Source organism: Rana temporaria, chromosome 10 (assembly GCF_905171775.1).
Source record: "Rana temporaria chromosome 10, aRanTem1.1, whole genome shotgun sequence".
NCBI classification, from domain to species: domain Eukaryota; kingdom Metazoa; phylum Chordata; class Amphibia; order Anura; family Ranidae; genus Rana; species Rana temporaria.
Genome location: NC_053498.1, coordinates 24143948 through 24160784, shown reverse-complemented (window position 1 = coordinate 24160784; position 16837 = coordinate 24143948). Strand labels below are relative to the sequence as shown.

The window sequence follows — 16837 nt, the reverse complement described above, 5'->3', positions numbered from 1 at the left end:
TCCCTGTATGTTGTGATTGTTAAGATGCCCATCTAATAGTTTTTTTAAACTATCGACACTCCCTAATACCACTGCTTGTGGAAGTGAATTTGACATCCTTACTGCTCTGACAGTAAAGAACCCTCTACGCAGTTTAAGGTTAAACCTCTTCTCTTCCAATTTTAATTAATGGCCGCATGTCAATTTAAACTCCCTTGCACTGAAATGTTTTTTCCCTATGCAGTACGGTATTTGTACATCGCTATCAAATCCCCTCTCAATCCTCTCCTCTCCAGAGTGAATATGTTCAATACTTGTAGTCTTCCCCCATTACTTTTATTAGCTGTGTTGCTCTTCTCTGGACTCTCTCCAGTTCAGGGCACATTCTGTTTGAGGACTGGTGCCCAGAACTGGATGGCATACCCAAGATGCGGCCGGACCAGAGTCTTGTAGAGTGGGAGAATTATAATATTATCTCTGGAGTGAATCCCCTTTTTGATGCATGCTATTATTCTCCTGGATTTGCTTGGAGCAGCTTGGCATTATATGACTTTGCTGAGCCTATCATCTACTAGGACCCTTCAATTAGTATCCTCCATACAAGCAATTTGCACCAATTGCTGATTCTTTAATTCCTTCCCGGCAGACAGGGCAATGCACTATGTGACATAGATGAGGCTTCACTACCGATAATTCTACATCAGTGATACAAATATCTGAAAGAGGATGTTACAGGAACTTACTTAACAAGCGATGTCAAACCCATCTGCATATATAAATACGGCTCAACAGCAGAAGCGAGAACATTCATAGAGGGATTCAGAGAGGAACATCAGGACTAGGAAAGTTCAAGTAAGTAACTGATACACATATATACAGTATATTTATAGTTTTGTGTGAAAAAAATAAAAAAGTTTGCATGGAGATTCTCAACAGAATAGTTATTAGTGGCAAATGACTCGGTGGGGTTGATTTACTAAAACTGGAAAGTGCGAAATCTGGTGTAGCTGTGCATGATAACCAATCAGCTTCTAACTTCAGCTTGTTCAATTAAGCTTTGACAAAAAAAAACTGGAAGCTGATTGGCCACCATGCACAGCAGGTTTAGCTTTTTTTAAAGTATATCTGAAGTCCAAATGTTTTTAAGTTTTCTAAAGTGTGGGGAAATGTTGAAATTCCTGTTGAGTATTTCTGGTATCTATCTGTCACTGATGGGGAGATTCACCTTCTCCGCTTCTCCTGGTGACCATTGTCATTGGAACGGATCATGTCGGGAAATACACATTTTTACAGTTACCTACAGAGGACTAGAGAAGACATTGAGGTGGATTTACAAAAACTGGAGAGTGCAAAATCTGGTGATAGAAACCAATCAGCTTTCAGTTTTTTTTTTGTTAAAGCTTAAAGGGTCACTAAAGGCAAACTTATTTTTTTTTTAAATAACAAACATGTTATACTTACCTCCACTGTGCAGCTCATTTTGCACAGAGTGTCCCCTAACCCTGTTTTCTGGGGTCCCTCGGCAGCTGTCTCGGCTCCTCCTCACAAATACTTTCCACCTTCATGCGAGCTTGCATGGTGGAAAGCTTTTGCGAGCACGCTCCCGTGATACAGTGGCGGGCATAGCCGCCGACTGTATCACTCGGCCCTGCCCCCCGGCGCGCCGCGTCATCCGCTGTGATTGACAGCAGCGCCAGCCAATGGCTGCGCTGCTATCAATCCGTCCAGCCTAGCCAATTAACGGCCAGGCTGGGAACCAAAGAGGATCACGTGGACGCGCACGGGACCTTCGAGGGGTCAGGTAAGTAAAACTGGGGTTCCGCGGGGGCGGTACCGTCGGATGTTTTTTCACCTCAAAAGAGTTGTAAAGGAAAAAAAAATTTTCCGAAAATTAATGTCTGCAAGGTAGACAGACAGAATAGTGTAATGATTCTGTTAAAAAACGAGTAAATACCTATTAAATTCCTTCATCTATATCACCTCCGGCGTTCTAGTTTCTGTTCTGTTCTCTCATTCGCTTCCTGGTTTGCATCGCTCGTTCATGTAAGAACTACATTTCCCAGTATGAATTGCGGCACGCCCAGTAATTCACACCTCCTTGAAGTCTCTAACATGTAGAGAGCGTCCTGCCGCACAGATGTAGTTCCCAGGAGGGGGTGAGCATGTTACTGACCACCGCAGTAAACCCTCCCATCACGGTGGTCAGTAAAATCAGACAAGCAGGAAGTGAACAGAACAGAGAAGAAATAGAGCAACTTCTGAGCAAAAACGAACAATGAGGAAGTGAAAAGAGGAATGTCTGCAGGTAAAGGATGCTTATTATGAAAAAAAATGTTTTCCTTTACAACCCCTTTAATGCATAGGATGCATTAAGGTGAAAAAACATTTACCTTTACAACCTCTTTAATTAAACAAGCTTGGCGTTAGAAGCTGATTGGCTATCATGCACAGCTGCACAAGATTTTGTACCCTCCAGCTTTAGTAAATCAACCCCATTGTCCAATGAGGATACACTTTTCCAGTGACAACTATCCAACAGAGGATTTTGTTTTACTTTGTACATATTTTCTGTCTCTATTCTATACTGACCTATACAATTTTTTGGATTTAGATATGTTCTCCTTAAAGTGACTGACACTTGTCGAAATCTTGGCTGTCAGCAGTGGTGGTGCATCCATAGTGGGCGCAGGAGCGATACCCCCTTTCTCCTGCACCTGTCAATATCCAATAGATAGATTCTTGGATTGCATGAATCTATTTATTGTCGCCACTGCCACCCACTATTCAGGTGTCCGGCCTCTTGTTGAGCGTTTGATGGGCAGAGTGGCTGCAATTTATGTTGTTTTTTTTTTCAGTTTGTTTGCGCCGCCCCAAAAAATTTTGAGCACCAACTGCCACTGGCTGTCAGTGGTGCCTCCGCTCTGTTAACCCGAGTTTAACCACTTATCCACCACAAACCTATTGTTCTGGGTGGACGTCATATGACGTTGCGCCCTTTTAAGCCACTAGGGGGCGCGCGTCACTGGGGACCTGATGCGCGTGCCCAGCGGCCGCGATGGCCGCCGGGCACCCGCGATTGCCCAGTAACTGAGCAGGACTGTCGATCCACATCCTGTCAGGGAGAGGGGACCGATGGTGTGTCCTTGTACATAGGGACAACCTCGGTCAACTCCCCCAGTCACTCCCCTTCCCCCACAGTAAGAATCACTTCTTAGGGAATATATTAACCCCTTGATCGCCCTAGTGTTAACCCCTTCTCTGCCAGTCACATTTATACAGTAATCCCAAAAATGTGTCAAAAGTGTCCGATGTGTCTGCCGCAATATCGCAGTCACAATGAAAATTGCTGATCGCTGCCATTACTAGTAAATATAAATAAATAATAAAAATGCTATAAATCTATTTTGTAGACCCTATAGCTTTTACGCAAACCAATCAATATATGATTATTGTGAATAAAAAAAAATGGATATTTATTATAGCATAAAATAAAAACGATTGTGTTTTTTTCAAACTTGTCGCTCTTCTTTTGTTTATTGTGCAATAAATAAAAACCGCAGAGGTGATCAAATACCACCAAAAGAAAGCTCTATTTGTGGGGGAAAAATTATACAAATTTCATTTGGGTATAGTGTTGCATGACCGCGCAATTGTCATTCAAAGTGTGACAGCGCTGAAAGCTGAAAAATGGCTTGGGCAGGAAGGGGGTGAAAGTGCCCAATAGGCAACTGGTTAAAGTGATTCTAAAGGTTGGACTATAAAAACAAAAAAACAAAAAAATAAAAACAAACACATGTTATACTTACCTGCTCTGGGTAATAGTTTTGCACAGAACAGCCCCGATCCTCTTCTTTTTGGGCCCCCTGCCAGTAGTCCTGGCTCCTCCCCCCACTAACTGCCCCCAATAGCAAGCCTGTAAATAGATATTGTCTATTTGCATACAGGGCCTGGTTCGCCCCTTGCTCTCTTCTCATTGGCTCACTTGCTTTGATTGATAGCAGGAGATAATGGCGTCCACTGCTGTGTGAGCCAATGAGGAGAGGGAGAGCCGCTGCTCTCATGCACATCTCTGGATTGAGATGGAGCTCAGGTAAGTATAGGGGGGGGGGGGGTAACAGTACCTAGGAGTTTTTTACTTTAATGCATAGAATGCAAAACCTTCTGTCTTTAGAACCACTTTAAAAAGGACCAACTACTTTTCAGCAGATTTATCCACCCATTTGGACCGGCATACGTTCATCTAACACGCAGGATGACGGGAACTTTTGTTTTCAGATTTGTTTTGCCTGTGAGGGGCTCACAGCTAATTGGGATGTGTGAGTTACTCTAATACCCCAAAAAACAGCACCCCACTACCTATCACTGGACCAATCCCAGCTTTAAAACGTAATTTTTACTGACATCCGATCGAATTGAGACATTTATTGATGGCCATTAATATAAAAGAGATGTTTATTTAACGTTTGTTGTTCGATGTAAGGAGTATATTTAATTTATCACCAACATAAAGGGAGATCTTTTTGACTGATCATCAGTATAATATTAATCCTGGCTTTATCCATTAAATCAACGCCTCATTTCAAGAGAAATAAAATGTATAAACTATCCACTTTGTCATAATGTGGTGTGATGAACATCATACAACAAACATGGGTTAGGAAACATTTCTTGCTCTTGGTATTTCAATATACTCTAGACAACATTGTGTAATAGGATTTTGGAAACTGAAACATTGCTTTACAAACCACAAAAAAAAAAAAAAAAAAGCTTTTCATCATCCTCTTTACTAGTCTCCTAAAACCCCTTGTTGTTTACGAATAGGCTCAATTAGGTGGAAGCTTGACAACATCAATACTTAGAAACACTTATCTCAGCCCCCACGCCGACATCTACACTTGAGTTCAACATCCCCTACCTCTGCCCGAAGGGGTGGAGGATGGCAGGAATCCAATGAGCCAACTCCCAACCCTTACCCATTAAAGACATCGGCCCGGATTCATGTAGCACTTACACCGACGTATCTCGAGATACGCCGCGTAAGTGTCAATGTGCGCCGTCATATCTATGCGCCGTGCCCATAGAAATAGATACGCCTGAAATTAGGCTTCATCTGACCGACGTTAGTTTCCTACGCCGTCGTATCATCGGCGCATATTTATGCTGGCCGCAAGGGGCGCTTCCATTGATTTACAATTTGAATATGCAAATGAGGGAGATACGCCGATTCACGAACGTACTTGCGCCCGGCGCATTCACATACGCGGTTTACGTAAGTCGTACGTTCGGCGTAAAGTTAAACCTCATAAAGCAGGTGTAAGTCATGTTAAGTATGGACCAGGGAACAGCCGTCGTATGTTACGTCGTTTACGTAGTAGTACGTGAATGGGGCTGGGCGTAGGTTACGTCACGTCGTAGGCAGTGATTCAACGTATCTTATGGAGTATTTTAGATGTGATTCTGAGCATGCGCACTGGGATACGCTACGCCGGCATAACTATGCGCCGATCTACATGAATCCGGGCCATACAATCTAAATGTTATATTCCATCTAGGGATGTCTTTAACTAAATACGGACTGTAGAATTCCTAAAACAACACTCTAAGGCAGTGGTTCTCAACCTTTCTAGTGCCGTGACACCTTGATAAAATTTCCCAAGTTGTTGGGACCCCTAACAGTAGAATTTTCGTAGCATGGGTTGTTAGCACCTAAGGCCAGACAAGTAATTTGCACCCCTAGACCACGGACATTTAGGGCTCCCCAAGTCCCTTACACTCGTACAGTATTAAAACCCCTTATGGTACATTTTAGGAGTGCTGGCAGTGCTGGCTGGGAGTTCTGATCAGCCAGCTTAGATGCTCTTGATCAAGATCATCTGCTGATCTGAGAACTGTAGTGGGGACTTTAAATGGCAACTCTAATCACAGGTAGTGTTACTCACTGTGTCTCCGACTTTGTGGTGTCTCGCAGCAGTGACACCTATGCCGAAATCAGGAGCCCCTCCCACTTCACATTTCTCACCAGCCAGCTGACCTCTAGTCTCTGCCCCACAGCCATGCTGTGAACTGAAAGGGCGGGCAAGGGCTCCAGGAGCAGCCCAGCTGGGTGGCCACAGGCTCCGAGGGACAGAAGAACAGGAAGTGAGGATTTCTCAGAAGAAATAAGGACATTTAAAAGCAAAATGGAAGGATGAGGTAAGTGAATGAGGACTGCACTAAGGTAAAGGAAGCTATTTAGGAAAAAAATAAATTGTACCTTTACAACCCCTTTAAGCAAAATGGCAGCCTCTGGCAAGAAGAAACAGGAGCAATGCTACAAGCAATTTACAGCACACACAAATTTTTGTAGCATCATTATTCTTGTGAAATGTATGTTCCTTGCTAAAGAATTTTTTTTTGTCAAGTTGTTATGGGTAAATAAATATATAAATGAACAAATGCAATGACCAACAAAACTGCATTACAACAAAATGTCAGGCACCATTCATATATATATACAGCCCTCAAAATTTCCACTCGCCTACTAGCATTTGGCGAGTGGATTTAGGCTGGGGGCGAGTGATGACAGGGCTGCATGACCAATCTCCCTCCAATCTGTGCCTACACTTAGAGTCCCAATGAGATTGGCGGCCGAAGAGGAAAGGTGCATGCTCGGGAAAAGTAGTCTGTTGAGCCGCGCACAGGCAGAGCAGTACACAGGTGCTCTACTTACAATTCTCATTAAGCCATGGGACCCAACAGTATGACCTCTCTGAGCCTGCCCCCCTCCCCCGGGCCCCGACCAATGTAGCTGGAGAGCAGAAAGTAATGAGTGAGGTGGAGGATTGCAAAAATTACCACTCCGGTGCAGCGCTCACTGAAAGTTGCCCCGACATGAGAGCGACGGCCTTCTAGTTTGTGCAGTTTTCTTCTTGTGCTCTATGTAAGTGTCCAACAGTTTAGCCTGAGCACTGTGAACAGACTGGTCTCAATGTGCGCTGTGCGCTGTCAGTGTGCGCTGTGCTATGGTGTCAATGGCTGTGCAGTTGTGTGGATCTCAGCGCTGGATTGTACTCCCTCCCGCTGTGCTGCACCTCCTCTCCTCACTGCCAGCCTGAATAAAAGGGGGAAGTGGGGACATGCAAGCGTGGAGCCGCACACACAGGCTCCTGATGATGAGAAGAATGGGGGAGAGAGAGAGAGAGAGAGAGAGGATGGATGGGAGTTGCAGAGGAGACAGCAAGAGAATGGGGAAGAGACCCAGTTCTAGTGCCCTGTCCCTCTGGTCTGCCCCCAGTGCCCTGTCCCTCTGGTCTGCCCCCAGTGCTCTGTCCCTCTGGTCTGCCCCCAGTGCCCTCTCCCTCTGGTCTGCCCCCAGTGCCCTGTCCCTCTGGTCTGCCCCCAGTGCCCTGTCCCATTTTGTTAAAGTTGTTGTTGGTAATATTTAATTTTGTAACTTGATTCTGCATAAAACATTGTCATTCCATGAGATAATCTACGAGGGCGTGTTTACGGGTGCAATTAGGCACAGGGCAGTGTATGAATTAGGCGGGGCAACTGGTGGCGAGTAACTCTTGAGGCCTGGCTAGTAGCTCAGGACTTGAAATTTTGAGCCCTGATATATATATATATATATATATATATATATATATATATATATACACATACAAATATATATACATACTGCGGGTAAAATAAGTATTGAACACGTCACCATTTTTTAGGTAAAAATATTGACAAGGGAATTTCATCACAGCTGGTTCAGGCTCAACTGATGGCCTATAAATAGGTGTCTTATTACCAAGGTGTCACACAAGAAACATCTCATGATGTGTAAAAGCAAAGAGCTCTCCCAAGAACTTTGCAACCTTATTGTAGCAAAACATACCGATGGCATTGGTTACAGAAGGATTTCTAAACTTCTCAATGTTGGAAAGAACATAATTTCACCCTAAACTGACCCCGACCAGGTGCTCCTCGTAAGATTTCTGTCAGAATTATTGCTCACGTTCTGCCGATCACCGCTATACCTCACATGCGTGATTTGAACACGGTTTACATATGCGGGCACGACTCACGTATGCGTTTTCTTTGCTGCACAAGGACAGGGGTGCTTTAATTTTTTTTTTCTTATTTTTTATTTTTTTACATTGTGTTTAAAAGAAAAATTATAATAATTTGATCACTTTTATTGCTATCACAAGAACCTTGTGACAGTAATTGGCGATGGCAGGTACTGTTTATGGAGGGTTAGGGGGTCTAAAAGACCCCAAATCCCTCCTTTGCACTTTATTGTATTCAGATTGCCAAAAACAGCGATTCTGAATACTGTATTTTTTTTTTTTAAAAACAGCGCCATTGGCAGCTGCAGGTATCATCCCGGTATAACCCCCTAAAGCTGAGGCCACAAATGTGTGTACGGTCGGCGCTAAGGGGATAAGGTATACTATGGTCACTATGATTTCCCAATCCTCATTTAATCTCTCTTGCACACAATCATGTGCAAGAGAGATTAAATGAGGAATGTTCAGTGTAAATGTAGGTTCGGGTGTTCAGTGTAAATGTAGGTTCGCCTTTGTCACCAACATTCTCTTTGCAAAGTGATCAGCCTTTATTTCTTTAGTTAGTAAATCGATCCCATTTACTTATATTCTATATGGCCAAATGATTGTGGACACAAGGCCAACACAACTACTGTATATGAGCTTGTTGGACTTCCCATTCCAAAAACATAGTCATTAATATAAAGATAACAGCCACCCTCAAGCATTTGAAGCTTTAACAGCTTCCTCTTTTCTGGAAAGGCTTTTCATGTTATTTTGTAGTATGTCTGTAGGAATTTATGAGATCAGGTACTGATGTTGGATGAGAAGACCTGACTGACCAAAGCATCTTCAAGGTTTTCAGTAGGGTTAAACTGTTAGTTTGCCTTTTCAGAAAAAAAGAGTGAGGACTCCCTGGACCACTGGAGTGGCTGCGAGGGAACCGACAGCTAAGCAACCATAAAGGGAATAATAGCGGGGACCGGGGGCTTGGAGAGGATGTCTGGTGTTAATTCACCCTTAGATTTCTTCTGTAAAGGTGAACTAACCTTTTAATGTCAGGAAACTTGAATTCCTCCACACCATACTCATTAAATCATGTATTTATGGGGCTAGCTTTGAGCTGGAGGGGTCATATAAAGGATATATTTATACTTTTGCATAATATGCATCTAAGCCAAAACTTTTTTGCTAGTTTTTGGCTGAAATAAGGATTGGTTTATACCAGGGGTCTCCAAACGTTCTAAACAAAGGGCCAGATTATTGTCCTTTAGACATTAGGGGGCCCCCAGAAGTAGCAAATGCCCCAGTGTCAGTGGGAGTAAACAGTGCCACTGATTTTGTGGTCAGTGGGATTTAAATAAAAAAAGATACCACCGTTGGTCAGTAGAAGTGGGAATGTGGCCTGTCATTGGTTTTGAAGGAATAGTTCTTCATCGTTAGTGTCAGTGGGAGGAAGAGTGCCCCATTGCTGGTATAAGTTGAAGGAATGGTGCCCGAGGGCTGGATAAAGGGCTGCATTCAGTTTGAAGACCACTGTTTTTTACCCATGACAGTTCCTTTTTTTTCTATCTGTGCCCCAAATTTATCTTAATTTCTTGTCCTGTAGGCACCACTTCAAGTGAAAGCAGTGAGAGGGAAAATTGCCTCGTAGGCAGTCATCATTGGAAAAAGTGTCTCCACTGGAAGATTCCCTCTGTATTCCTTTTTTGGTGCCACCTCAAAATTTTGGATTCTCAGGCACATTCAGCCACAGGGACATGGTCACACGAGAAGGGAAAAATCTCCAGTGGGGACACAGATAGCAAAGAAAACCTTAAATATTCTAAGTCTTCCCTACTCTAAAACTCTAAAAAGGTGTTGGCTTTACATACATGTTAGAATGTTTTTCAATAGTTTGCAGTCATTGACCTATTTTTCAAGTGGACCATAGAATATATGTTTGATTTTATTCTTGTACATGACCAATAATAACAATTTATTTTGAGCTTCTCTATTCCTTTTTACAGATTTTTTTGGCCTCAAATCTATCCGGGTAAAATTAAGAATTTTAGAATGGTCTATCTATTCTCTAATGCTACTCTTAAAGAAGAGACCACAATCCCCTGGGCTTACTATAAATCTACCCCATATGTCTATTCAGAAGAAGAAGAAAGACAGGAACGTATAGAATTCTCTCTTCGTGTGTTCTCCCTGGTGATCTATTCTTTGGCTTTCCTACTAGGGACCACCGGGAATGGTCTGGTCATCTATTTTACCGCCTTTGTAATGAAACGGACTGTCAATGTTGTGTGGTTTCTTAATTTAGCCATAGCTGATTTTATCTTTACATTTTTCCTGCCGTTGAACATTACCTATGCCTCTCTTAACTATCACTGGCCTTTTGGAAAATTCATGTGCAAGCTGAATAGCACTATTCTATTCATGAATCTGTACGCCAGCATCTTCCTGCTCACTGTGATCAGCATTGACCGATTAATCTCCGTTGTGTTTCTAGTTTGGTGTCAGAATCACCGAACTCCGAAGTTGGCCTTATTTGTAGCTGTGGCAGTATGGATCCTAGCATCCATTTTCAGTTTACCTTATTTTATATTCCGAGATATAAACGATGCTGCAAAAGATCATGTTGCGTGCTATAACAACTTTAGTGAGGATGAAAAAGTTGCCTATGCAAGGCACAAGGCTACACTAATCGTTCGATTTATCGTCAGCTTTTTTATTCCTTTCACCATAATCATCTCATGCTATTCAGTAATTATTTTGCGTATTCAAAGAAATCACATGACCACATCGAACAAGCCTTTCAAAGCTGTCCTAGCTGTTATCTTGTCATTCTTTGTCTGCTGGTTTCCCTACCACGTCTTCTCCTTTTTGGAGTTGTCTGCAAATTATGGTGAAAATTACCACCTTTACTACATAACTTTTGTTGGAATACCTATTACCTCCAGTTTGGTTTTCATAAACAGTTGTATCAACCCCATTCTTTATGTCTTTATGGGTCGAGATTTCAAACAGAAATTCCAGAGCTCCCTCCGGTCAATATTTGAGAGAGCCTTCTCCGAGGAATCTACCCAAATAGACTCCAAGAGCAAAACCAAATCAACATCAGATTCCGAGCTGGTTATGGTGACCTTATCGGCTTTAAGGTGTTTTTTAGGATATGTCCGTGCTATAATATTGTTCCCAAGTCTTTGTTATCTCCAGCAGAGAGCTTTATGACGTTTGTCAAATACTGAATTTGCCAATTGCTCAAGAAGATCATATCCTGTCTCGGAATTTCAGAACTACCATTTACTTCCATACCATCATAATTAAAAACAGGTAACAAACAACTGAGATTACAAGTACTAATACATACTTTTATGCATGCCAATTTCTAAGAGAAGATGTTAGGAGCTGAATCCAGGCAATCAGATAACATATAAGGGAGCAGACTTAGAGGTCTTGTCCATACCCAAACTTGTGACTGGACAGTGAACAGAGCAGCAGTAAACTGATGAGTCACTCTGCTCTCTCCACCTATTACTGTGTTCTTATTAGCACAACGGATCATCTCCTTGTACTGTATCATCAATTTCCAGTCTGAGCTCTGCTATATAATGGATTGCAAGATGCTGATGCCAAATCAGGTTTCAGGTGCTTGAGTTAAAAATAAAGTAATGATGTATTATTAAATACAGAACTGCATTAGTTTGTGTCTTTTATGTCTAGCCATATTTCAGCTTTAAAATAAATAAAGTTATCACAAATATATTTAATAGACTAAGATTCCTTTTTTCAGTTTGTATTACTGTAATAAGATGCTATAAACTGCTTTCCATATCCACCTAACCTGTACATAGACAAATCCAGAGGATACCATTGGTGACCTCGTTCTAAAAAGGCTAGTAATCTGTTCTTTACATGTCATTGCCCTCTCCTCCTCTGGGAGTGCCTAATTACTCTCTGTGTTGGTCTAGCTCCTCTGTTCCTCCCCTCTCTTCCCTACATAACCTTTTATGCTGCAGTCAGGAGAGGAGTGAATTAGAATACTATAGACTATCACTTAAGTATGCTGGGACTGCTAACATCACATTCAAGATGGCGGCATCCAGCAGCATCATGGCTTTTGGACTTCTACACAAGGGAGGATTTTACAGGTAAATAAAATATGTTAAATGCATTTTCTATTCTTATAGGAAGGTTTTGTTGAAATGTGTGGTCTAGCAACAGGGACTCTTAAAAGGTCAATGAAACTTCCTACAGCTGAGGACCAACTTTTATGAGTTGGCTGTCCATTTCTACCCAATTAGCCAATATACCGTATGTGCCACTTTGTGTTGTTCTATCACATAAAATCCCCAAAAAATACATTTACATTGTTGGTTGTAACATGACAAAATGTGGAAAATTTCAAGGGGTATGAATACTTTTTAAAGGAAATGTAACTCTCCAGGCTCAGGGAACCCCTATTAATAATGTGATGGTCACTTAGAAGAGTGCGTCTTACATCTGTGTTCTTTGGGAAGACTCTCCCCTTTGCTGAAGGCTAAAAAGATCAATGTTCATACTGGTTACTACTCATCTAAGAGGCAGAAGTTGCTCAATGCCCAAGGATCCTTTGCAACCCTGATGGAACCCTAGGGTTCTAAGGAACATTGGTGGAACAAGTCTGATCTAACTAAATATACTAGGAAAGAAAGGTTATAATGTTTGTAAAATGTTTGTTGTAGTTATATGATAACCAGTCCGCTTACAGTGACGTGGGCTAAGACTTCCATGAAACTGGTGGTGTCCTTGATGTGAGCAAAGAACTGGCCAAACACCAGTTCTGGGCGTTTTTCCAAATTACCATCTTACTGTATATCTTTTCCATACACAGACAGGCTACTGTAATTGTCATATGTACCACACCCCCATTAAAAGATAAATAAACCTCAATGTAGCATTTAACATCATTGATGCTTTATGTCTATCTATTTACTGTTCTATGCTGGCAGAGTTAAGTAACAGCCACAGCTCTCAGTTCGAGCGTTCTTACAGACTCGTATTGCAGAAAAGAGGGGCATGGCTGACCAGGTCTGTTACATAGCATAATTGGCTCTAGCCAATCACAGATCTCAATAGTAAGCAAAACCTTCATAGTTCAGAGTCAGTAAGGTTGAATAAAGACACCAGTCCATCAAATTCAGCCTGCAGTGTGTGTGTGTATGTGTTTATGATAAGTAAATCCCATATCCCTGTATATTGCGATCGTGAAGATGCCCAACTAATCATGTATTTTTAAACTACAAATGCTCCCCGCTGATACCACTGCTTGTGGAAGAGAATTCCACATCCTTACCACTCTGACAGTAATGAACCCTCTATGCAGTTTAGAGTTAAACCACTGAATTTTTTTTTCCCACGTGGGTAGGTATCACATGGGTAGGTACAGAGCATGATGGGACTGTGAGGCCTATATAGGTCCGATGAAAGCAGCGCACCTGCCATTTCAGCGAGAAGAGCCGGCGTGTCAACATCTGGAGAAGTGAAGAAGATGACGTCACAGCCCGGAAGAAGAAGAATACGTCACAGCACGGAAGAAGAAGATAGACGTTCAGCGCTGAAGGAGAAGGCACCGGACAGCTGGAGGAAGAACCGGGGTGCGCCGAGTCAACAGCGGAGAGCGGCGAACATAGAAGGAGACCCCCGGAGAGTTGAGAAGACCCCCCGGATAGCGGAGAAGACCCGTCGGGATAGCGGAAGAAGAAGCCCCCCCGCCGAAGACGCCGGAGGAAACCCGCCGGGGGTGGGGGCTTTTTTAAAAGCGACCCCCCCGGCGGTGGAAGAGAACCAGACGGCGGCCCCCACCCACCCGAAGACGTCAAAGAAGAAGCTCCCCCTGGTAGAAGAGCTAATAAAGAAGACAAGGGGAGCCTCCGGAGCAGAAAAATAAATTATTTTAAAAACCCTTGTGTGGTGTGTTTATTAACTTTGACATTTTTCCTACAGGTGAATGGTTAGGGGTACGATGTACCCAATATCCATTCACTTAGGGTGGGGGGCCGGTATCTGGGGGCCCCCTTATTAAAGGGGGCTCCCAGATTCCGATAAGCCTCCCGCCCGCATACCCCGACAACCAACGGCCAGGGTTGTCGGGAAGGGGCCCTGTCCTCATCAACATGGGGACAGGGTGCTCTGAGGTGGGGGGGCTGCAGTGCGCCCCCCTGACCCAGAGCACCCAACCCCCCCATGTTGAGGGCATGCAGCCTGGTACGGCTCAGGAGGGGGGGGCGCTCGCTCGTCCCCACTCCTTTCCTGGCCGGCCGGGTAGCGTGCTTTGGATACGGGTCTGGTATGGATTGTAGGGGGACCCCCTACGCCGTTTTTTCGGCGTAGGGGGGGGCTCTCCTTACAACCCATAACAGATCTAAGGGCCCGGTATGCTCCTGAGGGGGGAACCCATGCCGGATTTTTATTTAAAATCCGGCGGGGACTTCCCCCTCAGGATTCATCACAAACGCCGCACACGTGTAGAATTGGCGGGAATCCAAGTCGGATCTCCCGTCGCTTCTATGACGGCTTTGTCTCTATCGCGGCAAGCCAGCTCGGCGCTGGCTCCCGCGATGGGGCTCGTAGGTACTCAATCTCGCCGAGAAAGGGAGCGAGATTGACACAATATCGTGTGAACCTACTGTACATAGGGACACAGCATCGGTCACCTCCCCCAGTCAGTCCCCTCCCCCCACACAGTTAGAACACACCCAGGGAATACATTTAACCCCTTCCTCACCCCCTAGTGTTAACCCCTTCACTGCCAGTCACATTTATATAGTAATTAGTGCATTTTTATAGCACTGATCGCTGTATAAATGTGAATGGTCCCAAAATTGTGTCAAAAGTGTCCGATATGTCCATCGCAATATCACAGGCCTGACAAAAAAAATCGCCTTTACTAGTAAAAAATAAAAAATAAATCATAAATCTATCCTCTATTTTATAGGTTCTATAACTTTTGCGCAAACCAATCAATATACGCTTATTGCGATTTTTTTTAACAAAAATATGTAGTAGAATACGTATTGGCCTAAACCGAGGAAAAAAATATAAAAAAAAAAAAAATTGGCATATTATTATAACAAAAAGTAAAAAATATTGTGGTTTTTTTTCAAAATTTTTGTTTATAGCGCAAAAAATAAAAATCGCAGAGATGATCAAATACCACCAAAAGAAAAATGATAAAAATATAATTTGGGTACAGTGTTGTATGACCACGCAATTGTCATTCAAAATGCGTCAGCGCTGAAAGCTGAAAATTGGTCTGGGCACGAAGGGGGTTTAAGTGCCCAGTAATGAAGTGGTTAAAGTGCATATGAACAAATATCAAACGGCTATGAGAAAGTCCATTGTTGGCAGGTGAAAACAGCACAAATTCTGAAAATAATTTCCCTTGTGCTGGATATTTATAGGTGCGTGCTTGGTGAAAGTGACACTTTTCATCCAAGTGGTCCTGCAAAGCCCGCACCCACCGGATATGCACCCCCTCTTGGGGTATGGAACCTTCACAGTGCAAGCCACTGTGTCCCTCTCTGGCAATCAAACCAACCTTTTTGCTGTTCTGGTTTTTCCACTCCAGCCCATGTACAAGAGAAAAATCCCCACATAGTGTTTTATTGTTTTTTAAAAAGTTTATTGATAAAGCTTTTAAAATGGGTACTCACACTTTAGTGGAGAAAAAAAAATTGCATGTATCCTATTGGGAAGTGTTGTGGCGTTCTGCTGCTCAAGCACGCATCTATAAATATTAGACATGTGCATTCGATTTTGTCCGAATGCATTTTTGTCTGAATTTCAGGTATTATCGTTTTAACAAAAACGAAAACGAACGCATAGAATACGAAAACCGAAAGATCCGACATAAAAAAATGCTTTATTTTCATTTTCGTTGGTCGAATGTTCCTAACCTTAACTCTATTAGAAAAGATTCGACATTATAGAGAGAAAAGATTCAACATTATAGAGAGAAAAGATTCAACATTATAGAGAGAAAAGATTTGACATTATAGAGAGAAAAGATTTGACATTATAGAGAGAAAAGATTCAACATTATAGAGAGAAAAGACTTGACATTATAGAGAGAAAAGATTTGACATTATAGAGAGAAAAGATTTGACATTATAGAAAGAAAAGATTCGACATTATAGAGAGAAAAGATTTGACATTATAGAGAGAAAAGATTCGACATTATAGAGAGAAAAGATTCAACATTATAGAGAGAAAAGATTTGACATTATAGAGAGAAAAGATTTGACATTATAGAGAGAAAAGATTCAACATTATAGAGAGAAAAGACTTGACATTATAGAGAGAAAAGATTTGACATTATAGAGAGAAAAGATTTGACATTATAGAAAGAAAAGATTCGACATTATAGAGAGAAAAGATTTGACATTATAGAGAGAAAAGATTCGACATTATAGAGAGAAAAGATTCAACATTATAGAAAGAAAAGATTCGACATTATAGAGAGAAAAGATTTGACATTATAGAGAGAAAAGATTCGACATTATAGAGAGAAAAGATTCGACATTATAGAGAGAAAAGATTTGACATTATAGAGAGAAAAGATTTTTTTTTTTATTTTTTTTTTAAACAATTTTATTGGGTTTTCAGCAAACATACAACAACAGAGCATATCAGACCTGGATGCAACCAGTAGCATGTGTGGGAGGGTTCCAAAGCCTTTACATTCAAACTTACACCGTTGCAAACGGGAAGCAATACAATAAAATACGAGACTTATCCAATCAGAATGTTTCTAAGTATGAATTCCATGAAAGAGAAAAGGCGGTATCTCGCCACTATCAGGAGGCAACGAG

At 42.2% G+C, this 16837-nt stretch overlaps 1 protein-coding gene across 1 annotated transcript; it reads left to right on the top strand.

Annotated features, from left to right (window-relative positions):
* Positions 1-529: 529 nt before the first annotated feature.
* Positions 530-11757, top strand: LOC120916447 (chemokine-like receptor 1). The gene is made up of 2 exons (XM_040327420.1): positions 530-831; positions 10007-11757. Exon 2 carries the CDS (start codon positions 10053-10055, stop codon positions 11214-11216), a length of 1164 nt encoding a protein of 387 aa, XP_040183354.1. The 5' UTR covers positions 530-831; positions 10007-10052; the 3' UTR covers positions 11217-11757.
* Positions 11758-16837: the final 5080 nt, after the last annotated feature.

Excerpts from the sequence above, each read along its gene's own strand:
- LOC120916447 (XM_040327420.1), top strand. The coding sequence starts at position 10,053 with ATGGTCTATCTATTCTCTAATGCTACTCTTAAAGAAGAGACCACAATC.